Here is a 12423-nt window from a genome sequence, read left to right as displayed (position 1 = left end):
ATACAGATAAAAGCCTATTCTCTATTAAAATTGGAAAATACAGAGTAAGAAATTAATTCAAAGTATTTTAAACCAAATCCTGCTTGACTTTTTAAAAAACATCGTACAAAATTTGTTGTAGAATGGTCTGTGCAGATCTTCATTTGGCTTTGGATCACCAGCAGCTAAGAACTGAACTTATATCAACAAAATCATTAAAAATATTAATAGGCAATTGACATAATCCCCTGGCAGAGTTCTTTTAAAAAAAGGCTTCTGTGAAAACTAGTATTCTTGTTTTAGATTTCTGTTTTTCTGTTAATGTTATATAACCACAGAAAGGCTAGGTAGGATATAAATATTTAAAACGAAGCTTGATAGTCAAATAAAACCAACCTTTTAGGCCATAGAGGAAGATTAATTTAGTAGGACTACAGTACACAATATGGTGTAACCAGTCTTTATTTTGCTGTTCTGCATCTGCAACTGGCAGATTTTATATGCAACAAAACTAAATGAGTAGGAACATCCTATAATGAAAAAGTTGACTGGTCTACTTTTTATCCATAAAAAGCAAGCTATAACAACATTTTCTGTTTTAAAAATCTGAAGTGTGCAAATTATAACCTTGATGTCCAAAATAGAATAAGTAGTTTTCTAGTTTAAATTCCTGCATCTATTGTGCAGAAGTTATCATAGAGGTTATCAAAATTTAAAAATTCTTGCATGCTACACAATGTTTCCTTTTGAAGATATTCTTCTAGATTTTTTCCCCCACAAAGAAAATCCCTTCCTTTAATATTTGAAGGGACAAAGTCATATACTTTCAATATAAACTGCTAGCCAGAAAAAAGGAAGCTCATTTGTGGTATTTCACTCAAAACCACACTATTGCAGGATGTTTCAAACTTTCAGTCTTAACCACAGAGGTCAAATACTATTTTAGTATTGCAGTCTATACAGTGATGCCTCTTTTGACTTTAGAACTGTAACGCAGGAAATAATTTCAAGATGATTTGGCTAAAAGCGTAGAGTGAAAAGCTAGTTTAAGAATATTTCCTGGAGAAAAGCACTTGCTCAAATTACTACCCTGTTTCCCCCAAAATAAGACATCCCCTGATAATAAGCCCAATCGGGCTTTTGACTGCATGGCAATAAGGCCAAGTGCTTATTTCAGGGTTCAAAAAAATATAAGACAGGGTCTTATTTTTGGGGAAGCATGGTATTCAAGGGTTTTTTTTCCCAGAAATCTTTAAACTCCCCTTTTTTTGCATTCTATAGTACAGTTATGTGTCAGCATATTGGAAAGAAGCCATAGACTAAATACCAGTACATATACACACCCTCATCTTTTTGACCTTCACAAACCTGTAAAGCAAAGCAAAGCTGAAGATCATAAGCAGTCATGATTTCACTTAGCGATTGTTACACTTAACAACTGAGTTGCCAATCCCAAATGTGGTTGTTAAATGAAGATACCTGCGTGTGTTTGTGTGTATTTGTCAACCGTCTGACTAATGGACCCAAAAGAAGTAAACATTCTCGGGAGCTTTGAATTCCCAAGTAAAACTTTACTGGATACATCATTTTGGCACTGAAGAAAGAAAACCAGCTCTGGTTTTCCTGTGCAAAGGCTTGCTTAGTTAAATAATAACTTCCCTTTCTCCCCACTCCTGGGTGTTCACATTGTCCAATTATGAGACATCCTTTTGTTAAGGGAATAGTCCACCTCCTTCTCAGGCATCTGCAGTGGTGACCTTGACTCTCACGCTGCATGCAAAAACCTCCATTCCACCCTCCACTCTCCCCCTTCAATTCAATGGCAAGTTGAATAGCAATACAATCCGAAAGGAGCCAAGCAATTCAATCTTGACAGTATTTGTTGAAATGTAGCTTTTTTTTCTAAAAAATGCCCCGTGAAGCAAGAAGCAATCCCTTACTTACGATCAGAACTTTTTCAGCATGGTATCCTCAAGAGAGGCTAGGAATCAATTCCCAAATACTATGGCCAATGCTCTCATGAACTAGGAATTTTGCAACTCATGATCCAACATATATGGAAGTACTCTTGGATGTTACGTAAGTAAAGTGTTCTAAAAAAAAAAATAAAGCCTCACTTGGGTTGAGTTTGATTTGTTGTGACTTAATAGTTTTCCTGACAATAATGGCAGATTTGCCAATGCCTTATTCTATTGTTTTGTGGTTCACAATCTAGCCTACAACTGTAGTATTTCCTAATGGTCTCCCACCTAAGTGCTAACCAAATCTGACATTTCTCAGCTTTCTGAGATCAGTGCTGAGACTTAACTAAGTATAGTTTTCTACATAAAGGCAAATAAATCAGTCTCTCTGAAAAAGAATATGTGGGCACAAGTTTCATATTTCGCATGGCAAAATCCAAAATTGGGGGGAAGAAGGACTATTTCAGTTTTGTATTTTTTAAAAAATGAGCAAATACTTAAAAATTATATGTATTAATCAAATCATAATGCAAACATATCTTTCTTGTTATGTCAACTAATGTATAAATAGACATAATTCAGTAGGTAGTTACTGCTGTTCTCAATTTTATTCCGATTCACTGTTTATAAAATCACTAATCATCTTTGGTATAATGCCTAATTTGGAATAAAATTTCATAAACTGGATAGTAACCCACTTTTTTATTATAGTAAATTTATTACAGGTGCAAAATTATTTGGGGTTTGTCTTAAGAAGACAGGCTAAAATAATTATCCTTTATTAATCAAAGAACTCTGAAATGATTATACAGAATGGGAAATGTAGTGGCAAATGAAATTCAGTATACGTTAGGATGACAGAAAACAAGGAAATCTGGCAATTTGTTTTATTATCCGGCCTACTTTTATTTCCATCCTTTCAGGGAAAAACCTTTGGAGAAAATGGAGAACTGCAGAGGATCCTAAAAGAAACAGATTAACTGAATATTCAATGTCAATATTCAATGTTTAGCCATAGGCAGAAAGTGTGATGGTCACTCGAGTATTATGTCCATCAGAGAATTTTGATGGCAGAAGTGCACTACTTAATGGCCTTCAAAACCACTGACCATGATATTCTTCAGATTTCTTGCAAGAGTTGGTTCTATAAAGTTGAGCTGGTGGTTCCAAATGGTAGTGGTAAGCAATCAAGTCCTAGGATGCACCACTGCCAGTACTCCCCAGTGCCAGAGAGCTTGGCCTAGCATATACAGAACTACTAGGAAAAGTCATCTGAAAAAGGTGAGCAATCATCAATATATTAATGACATTAAATAATATATTTCCATCCCCGATTGAGCCAGAGATGATGTGAAAATCTGGTCCAGAGTTTGTTAAAGACTGAATGGGAAAAACAAACTCAAATTAAATAGTACCAAGATAGGAGTTGCTATTATATCCATACAACATGGGCTACACCTACAACATTGCTCCTGATAAAATGTCTGGATCTGGGGTATCAAACTCACAGCCCCACGAACCAGATGCATCACGTGCTGGCCCCACCCCGCCCGGTTTAGCGAAGGGGGAAAAAGTCCCGATACATCACATGGCGCTGCCATGACGACGCGAGTTTGATACCCCTGGTCTGGATGGTATTATCCTTCTTGAAGATGATGGTCAATGATTTCAGGGTCTTTTTGGATTCACAGTTCCTGCTTCAGCAGCAGGTGGAATCCATAGCTGGGATTCTACTGCAGCTACTGAAGGTATTGCCAGGACGTAATAGCACAGAAACGCAACAGAAAACAAGTAAGCTCAGAGACCACTCATGACCCTTCAGTTAAACAAATTCTGAGGTGAGCAAGAGAGGACTTTGGATTACAATCTGAGATTCTTTTGACTTTGTGCAACTTTTGTGGAAGTATAAAGAAGCCTTTACAGTGTGAGCTCCACCACCTGCAGAGTATAACCATACTCTTCCTGGCTTCTCTGAGCTGTTATATAATGGTTGATTTGGGAGGTAGCCAACACTTTGAGAAAAGATATTGCAAACCTTGAGAGTGGTAATGGAGTACCTTCTCTTGAAGAAGCTGCTTCAGCAGCAGGTGGAATCCATAGCTGTGATTTTACTGCAGCTACTGAAGGTATTGCCAGGAAATAATAGTACAGAAACACAACAATTAGACCAACTGGATTTGAGAAATCACTGTATTGAATGATACATGTAATAGTGAACAGTATGCCCAGTATTAATAGTGGATATGGTCTTACCAGTTTGATTTAAATGAAAGTATTAAACTTATCATCTCCACCATGATAGCATTTTGTGAATGAGCATGCCTTAAAATAGCAATTTTGTATCTGTGCCAATAAGTTTCTCAAAATTTCAAATATGCTAATACCTAAAAAAATTATACCTCAACTCCCCACCCAGATTGACCACTATCGTGTTAAGGTCTGTAAGGTTTATGTTTTCCCTCAGACACACAGAAACATCCTTAGTATGTTATACATTAAACTATAACCTGACAAGTCAGGAATAAAAAGGTCCCAAGAAGAGGTGGCATATTTCAGTGTTCCAAAAATCGTTCCCAATAACTTCCCTTTTGTATCATAGAACTCAGTGTCAATGTTCTATTTTTTCAGGTTATCTCAGTCTCTAGTCTAATTCTATACAGTTAATAACAGAGAGGCGATAAATGTATTTACAATATTCTTTTTGAATATGAAAATAAACAAAACGTTCAGTTTGATCATCCCTAACCTGGCAATTTTTTCAGTGCGCACTATGGAAGAGAAAAGCAAATAGCAGCTACTTTGATAATCAAAGAAATCCTGCACAGTAAATTACTCTTTAAAAGAAAAATGTACAGGAGCTGCAAACCCTTAATTAATAAGTAACACAAGCATGTAAAAGATTAAAAAGAAAACAGAACAGTCTTTAAAACACTGAGGTCACATGGAGTACATATTCTTTTTTTTTTAAACAAAAGTGCTCTATGGAAACATAAATATAAAAAATGTTTCTATTTATATAAAAGCCCAAGTATTAAGAACAAAACGCAAATGTTCTATAGAAACCCAACCTCAAACTATTTAATTTTATTGATAATGAAAATATTATATATTATTGTAGGTCAATTGTTATGGTTAAGTGGCTAGTGGAACACTGAGACAATGGTCTCGAAAAGAAACTGCCTTGCCTTTTCTTGTAAATCAAGTAAGCGTTATTGCAAATAGTGCTAGGTTATCAATCCCAGCCTTGTTTCTACCTGCATCCAATATGCTTGAATGTAAGACTCATGCAAATAGAGCAAATCATGCAAAAATATCATTATGGCCTGCATATTTAATAAATATTTTATTATCAACACATTTAAGACACTATCTTAAATACTATATTTATTTAATTCATATGCTGCCTGCCTTACTAATAAAATTCTGGGCTGTTTACAGTGGCATAAAAGAATATAAAAGCATTAAAATTAACAATTAAATAAAGAGCACAAGAGCATGGATGGTCCAAGAATGGACTTTTGTTTCTTACTTCACCAACCACCTCCAGAGGTGAGATGGTTCCTCACATAATCTAGTCCTAGTGCCATGCCCTGAAGGGTTTAAAAGTGATAACCAATACACTGAATTGGTCCCAGAAGCAAACCAGCAACTAATGAAGCTTATGTAACAGCGATATTACAGGGAATACCCACTCCAGAATTGTCCATGCCAGTGCATTCTGTACCAATTGTAGCTTCTGAATACTCTTCAAGGGTAGTTCCGTGCAAAGGTGGGCTGCTGCTGATTCAGGTGAACTGGTAGTTGTGACCCTCGGATGGCCACCCCCCCGGCGCTATTCCGTCCTATATCACCGTGTTTTTGAAGCCCCGTGTGCTCACATTTTTAGTACTAGGCAAACTAGTATATTACAACCGGCAGCAGCCCATCACTGGTTCCGTGTAGAGTACATTGCAATAATCCAATTATTATCCTATTACCACATCTAGACAATAGATGTTCCTTCACAAAATTCAGACTATTTGACAATTACATTGCATAGTGAGATAAAGGTGATAGGGAGTACAACAAAAAGAATAGCCATGGACTTAAGTATCTGGAAAATGTATAAAATTCCAAGGCAACAATGCAAAACATAATGCTTCCAGTCCCATGAATTCATGCTATTCCTACATATTAAGCATATATTAGGAATATAAACCATACTCTAAACTAGGAATGGCCACAATTAAAAACAACCAATATTAGGCATGTTAGTATCTCAAACACATTTTCTGCAGATAGCTTTGCAGTCAACTGCAATAAGAAAACATTTTTCCCAGATTGAAAAAATAAATTGTGACACCTTTCAACAGATATTAACTCTCAGCATGTCAGAGCTTGTGAACACGGATCTATCTCTGAAATGGGCTGAACAATACTTACATCCTATTGAACTGACAACACATTTTCATGATATTAAGCAGCAACGAATGGTGTTGAGTAAAACTATTTTAAAGAAAATGAAAGAATGTGGTCCATCCAATAGAATGGCTTTGGATTTCTTAAACCTAAATTGAGGGGAAGAACTAATTGAAATCAAGTTAAAAAAATATTTGTTTTAAAAAAGCAGGAAGGTACATTAAAAAAATCAATCCATTGGAGTAGGACCAGAATTTCTGCTGCTAAGCAATACAGTCGTAAAGTGTGATGCTGTATGACCGTGCTGCTTAGCAACCACAGTTCTGCAAGCCTGAAGTTACTGTTGTTAAGCAAAGACCTCATGTGATTGTGACGTCTAACTTCCTGATTTTTCTTGTGGGAAGCTGGCAAGGAAGGTCGCAAATTGTGATCATATGACCATGGGAGGCTGCAATGGCAGGAAATCCAGGCTGATTGCCAAGCACCTGAACAACAGTAATGTGACTGTGAGGCACACTACAATGGCAGAAACTTCAAGGATTGGTCATAAATACCACTGGTTCAGCACTGTTGCAAGTTTGAATATTTGCTAAGCAAGTGATTATTAAACAAGGATTACCTGTATTGAGCTCAATAAGGGAACTGTTATTATTGAATAAGAGGCTAAATGCCTTTACTTTATCCGTACAGAATTTGTTACAATTCAAGAAGACTAAGGAGTATTGTTGATTTAGAAAAGGTCAGACTATCTGTCTCTCCAAAATTGCCTACTCTTAAACAGTGATTCTTCAGATTCTTGAAGTAAAGTCTTTTCCATCACGTATTCTTTTAAACTCATTCCAGAGACTGAACCTAACATTTTTGCATGCTGAAGATACTGTCTATCAGTTATGGTTCATATCCTCTGTTATCACATTGATTTTCACTTGCATTATAATTCTCGGCCTAGCAGTTACAATTCCAGAAGTGAAAGTGGCTGGTTATTTTATGTTGGCATTTGCAGCTAGAAAACAGTACAGCACAAAACACTAATATACAGTATATACACCAGTGGTGAAATCCAATTTTTTTTACTACCGGTTCTGTGGGGGTGCCTTGGTTGGCGTGGTGTAGCTTAGTGGGCATGGCAGGGAAAGGATACTGCAAAATCTCCATTCCCACCCCAGGGGCCAGCCAGAGGTGGTATTTGCCGGTTCTCCGAACTACTCAAAATTTCCGCTACCGGTTCTCCGAACTGCTCAAAATTTCTGCTACTGGTTCTCCAGAACCTGTCAGAACCTGCTGGATTTCACCCGATATACACGCATCTGAAGGACCACTTATTCCAGGTAGAACTATGTTGTCCAGTAGGTCCAGCCAGTAAGCATTGGTTAAAGACAGGGTGGATAAAAATCAATGATTTTTTTAAAAAAATCAAAAAAATCAGATTTGTTTTGATTTAAATCGGATTTTTTGATTTAAATCGGATTTTTTTGATTTTTATCGAATTTATTTTAATAAAAAACTTTTGGGGTATAAATCTATCATATGATAGTTTTCTATTTAAGATACATAAATAATTTAGTTTATTCAGCATGAAATGGAGCTTAGTTATGTAGCATGAGGCTGTATATTCTGCAATACTGGGACTATCAGTGAGTCAACAGTGGGTCAAAGGAGTAGCAGAGATGACAGTTGCTCTTTAAAAATTATGATTTAAATCGAGTTGATTTAAATCAAGCCTTTTTACTAGTGATTTAAATCATGATTTAAATTGTGATTTAAATCAATTCGATTTAAATCAAATCCACCCTGGTTAAAGAATACAACTTCCAAATGAGATCAGAAGAGAACAAGAATGTGCTGCTGCTCTCTGTATGTCCTATGCAGTACAACAATCTGCTTCCTGAAATCTGAATGGTATCCTGCCTGATAACTTCCTGAGAGCCCTGAAGTCAAAACTCTTTCACACAGCTGTTATTGTCTAATTAGAAGGTAACATTAAGGAGCACAGAGTTTTAGTAAAGGTAGAAAAGTTGTGTACGTTACTATTTATGGTTTTATAACACTATAAATTGTCATACTATTAATATATCAGTGACACAAATACTTTTATTACTATATATAGAGAGCGCATACACATATGTAATTATGTATTAATCATTAATTAAGGAACTAACCCATATGCAATTTGTTTTTAATAAGTGTAAGTTTTACATTAAATTATACAATTATTTTAAAATAGTTTTAAGGTTTTCAGCAATTTTGTATATGAGGAAGAAAATCATATAATCCAATGTGCAATGTATTTTCTAATATTTCAAGTGTCATCACGTAGGATATGAAATATTTTCTCTAAGTAGAATATATCTTCTAATTTTATTAATAAATACTATTTTATTTCCCATATGTCATTGTACCCAAATTGCTTCTCTTTAAATCTAGTTGTCTGCTGCTGACTACACAATTTTTCCATTTTTATGTATTATTTTGATTACATTTGCATATAAAACAATTCTGTAGATAAAAGCATATTTGTTCTTTAAAAACACTTATAGATGGGTCATTTTCTTGTTTTCAAGGGAATTCAACTTGCACTAAATTAGTGAAAATCCAGGCAGCTCAATACTAGAAATGGCTAGGAATGGCTCTCTACATAAAGGAGGTCTTTTCAGAAACTTGGACTTTGTTGGAAATAAAACTAGTACTTCCTGAGGGCAAAGCCTATGAACTTTTCCACTTAGGAACAGCTCTTTGCTAAAGAGAGAATATAACATTCTAAAAGAGATTTTAAAAATCTGTGAAGTGTATTAAACTTTGGCAAAGGCTAATTTTTTCCCCCTCTGAAAAAAGTGGATTACTAGTAATATTACAGTTCAGTATTAATATTTAGCCATCTGGCCTACAGTATTTAACATAAATTTAGTATGGCAATCAACATAAATGTATACTCTCTCCACTGTAAGACGGCATTCCCAGGAAAAAAGCAGCTCATGTTCATTAGACAGTTGTCAGAAACTACTTTATCTCTGCAAATTCCCATTAACAGCTGAAAAAGACATATCTAGAGTGCAAACTTGGCTTTAATGAAACATGAATTACAGATGATCTATGACTGAATGATAGATTAGATCTGTGAATCTTCTTTACCCATTTAACCTCATCAGAAACAAAAAACTGGATTTTCCATTCAGACCACTATACTATTATAATCCTTATAGATTTACAGTGGGCAAAGGCATTTGCAAATCTGTGGTCAATTTCTGGATAATATAGTTTAAATTTGCCTCTCATAATGGGGGGAAAAACTTAAGTAAAACCAATTTCTGCCAATAAACAAAAACCCTTAAAGGAAACAGGACATGTCCATGATGCTTTACTCATGATTGTATTTTTTTTAATGATTCAGAAGAGGAAAAGTTTGACTGCTAATCCATCTGAAATAAGAATATTTATTTAGTGATATGTTTAAATGTCTGTCAGCTCAGAAATCAGAAAAGGCCAATTTTAAATGCAGAATATTTCAATATAAAATAGCATGATATAGATTGTATACTAAAACTTGCTAAGCCAAACATAGCAGCATAAAGTCTCCTAAACGGTATTTGAGGAGCTATTAGCTAATAGCTGTATCTAACAGCTATATGAGGACTACCAAAATTTCAGGGATTATTACAGCTGTTTTGCCGTCCCCCCCCCCAAATATATTTTCAGTAGAAATTTTGTCTATACTCTGCAAATCTATTGCTCAGATTCAGAAACAGAATTCAGAGCACTATTTTCATTTCAGAGTTCATTTCCTGAAAGTTCAGAAACTATACAGGTATAAATGTATTCCAGCTTTCTATGACTAGGTGAACTTTTCCACACACACACAAATTGCAACATCTCCATTGCTGACACACACCTATGGAAAACCACCGAGCACTTCCGGTATACTCTGAAATAACAATACCTGTTGGAAAAAGGAAGTGGGAGAGCAAATAATCTCTCAACATAGCAAAAAGTGAAGAGCTCCCCAGCAAAGGTAAACAGCATCTGCCTTTAAAACAAGCCGCAAAGGGTGAAGGATTTGTTGGAGCTCTCCTAACCAGGTTTCTTTCTTTCAGCAAAGCCGGAACGGATCCAATGGGCCCGACTTTAGTCAACAGGCTCTGCCTTCCCTTCCTGTTGCTTGGATCCACTGCCTTCACCTGTACCTAGTATTTATCCCACTCTCACGAGCCCCCCCCCCTTAAAAAACCCAAAACCCTAAAAGAGACCGCTGAAGTCTTTTCCCCCTTGGGGAGTAAAGGCGTGTATCTTTTTTTTTTTCCCTCGCGCACCCCCCACCTTGTCCCTTTTCAGTATAAATTTAGCCAAAGCTGTTAAGGGGATGATTTTCCACCCCCGCCCCAACAATACAGAGCAATATGGGGGGGGGGGGTTGAGAGAAAAAAGGAAGCAGGCAGCTGTTCCGTGGGAACGGCCCCAACCAGGGACCTTCTGGTCTTCTCCAAATTCGAAGTAAGCCAGCCACGACCCCGCGCCGGAAAGGAAATAAGAGGGGGGGGGGGAGGTAGAAAAACTGGCAGTGCTCTTGCATCATCACGCCTCCCACTCGGAGCAGCCCGCTTCTCCCTCCAGCAGATGGAAGTCACCCCCCTCCGGCCCCCGAAACCCCCTTCCCTGAGAGGTCAAGGCAGCTTCCCGCCCGGGACGCGCGGGAGGCAAACCGTCCACACGCTCCCGCAGGCGCCCCCACAGGATTGGCCGGGCCTCCCCCACCCCGCACTTCCAGCCCCGAGGCAGTCAGGCCCAGCCAGCAGGGTGAAGCCTCCTTCCCGTCCGCCACTCACCACGCATTTCTTGCCGAGGAAGCCGAAGAGGCTCTCGTTCTCCTGCGGGGTGAGCAGCATGGAGCCCACGTTGGAGACCCTCCGCGGCGGCGGGGGTTGCTGCTGTTGCTGCTGCTGCTGGCTGTTGTTCATAGCGGCCGCCGCCGGCGCCCGGCCGGGACTGCCAACCCCTCGGCCGGCTTCTAGCTCGTCTGGGGGTCAGGCCCCGCGTCTCCTGGAGGGTGGCGGCGCAGCAGCCTGCCTCCCCGCGCTATTGCAGCAACATCGGGGCGGCGACCTGAGGGGGCGCCGCGCGTCGTCGGACCGAGAAGCAACTCCTGAGGGGTTCAAGCGAGCGAGCGGAGCGGCCGGGAAGTCCCGCTCCTCGCCCTCTGCGCGCCTTCCGCCGCTCTCCCGACAGGCACTAAACTTCCAACTTCTCCCCGGCGCCGGCCGTGCAATCCAACATGGCAGGGAGCGGAGGCGCGGGCGAGACCAAACGCCGCGGAGGGAGAGGGGAGGACGCGGGGTCGAGAAGCCCCAGGCTGCCCAGCCCGCGTCGCCGCTTCTCGGCCCGGCGCCCCTCTGCTTGGACTCTCTTCGCCGCCGGTCCGGAGAAGCGTAGGCGGGGCGGCCCGCGGCTCAGCTTCAGCGCGAGTCCCAGTGGCGAGCTCGGGAGTCGTGCTTTCTGTGGCCTCCCCCGTTAAATACCGGGCGAGCCAAGCCGGGCTGCTTCCCCGGCCTTGTCATCCAGGAAGTCTGGAAATTGGCGGTGGCGGGAGGCGGAGGAAGCGAGCGGAGATGCCGCGGGCTCGCAGGAGGGACGCGCCCCGCGATTCCTCCAATTCTTCCAACGCAAGACCGCGGGGCTTGCTTGGTGGCGCGAAGCGGGTGTGTGTGTGTGGGGTGCGCTCTTGTCACCTGCCTGCCCCTGGTTTAAAAGCTTCCGACAATCCCTCAGACGTAATTTGTACCTCCAGACACAAGAGGGAAAAGCGTTGCTGTTAAAAATCCCGTCTTTTTCCTTAATTTAATTTCTACAAAGGAGTTGATTGATTGATTCGATTTATATGCCGCCTTTCTCCGGAGACTCAGGGCGGCTTACAATGCGTTAAGCAATAGCCTTCATACTTTTGTATATACCTGCTTATTAGGGCTTTCGGCCCCCTCTAAGCGGTGTTCTTTTTTTATACAAAGCTTATTGCCCCCACAATCCGGGGACAAACCAGTGTTTGCCTACACTTAAGTGTTGCTATGGATAATGAATGTTGGGCTTTGCTCACTCCGAT

General features: G+C 39.6%; 1 protein-coding gene across 2 annotated transcripts in view; it reads right to left on the bottom strand.

Annotated features, from left to right (window-relative positions):
• The window catches only part of WASL (WASP like actin nucleation promoting factor), a 29459-nt gene extending 17894 nt beyond the window's left edge, over positions 1 to 11565 (bottom strand). For both annotated transcript variants that reach the window (XM_070947149.1, XM_070947150.1), the window contains exon 1: positions 11156 to 11565. In XM_070947149.1, the coding sequence (XP_070803250.1) occupies positions 11156 to 11287 (132 nt within the window). In that variant the 5' untranslated portion in view covers positions 11288 to 11565. The remainder of the gene's footprint in view (positions 1 to 11155) is intronic.
• Positions 11566 to 12423: the final 858 nt, after the last annotated feature.

This window comes from Pituophis catenifer, unplaced genomic scaffold, assembly GCF_029215685.1.
Source record: "Pituophis catenifer annectens isolate HBS135680 unplaced genomic scaffold, rPitCat1.0.hap2 SCAF_7, whole genome shotgun sequence".
Taxonomy (NCBI): Eukaryota; Metazoa; Chordata; class Lepidosauria; order Squamata; family Colubridae; genus Pituophis; species Pituophis catenifer.
Note: the sequence above shows the minus strand (reverse complement) of the source record. Positions and strands in the feature narration are given on the sequence as shown.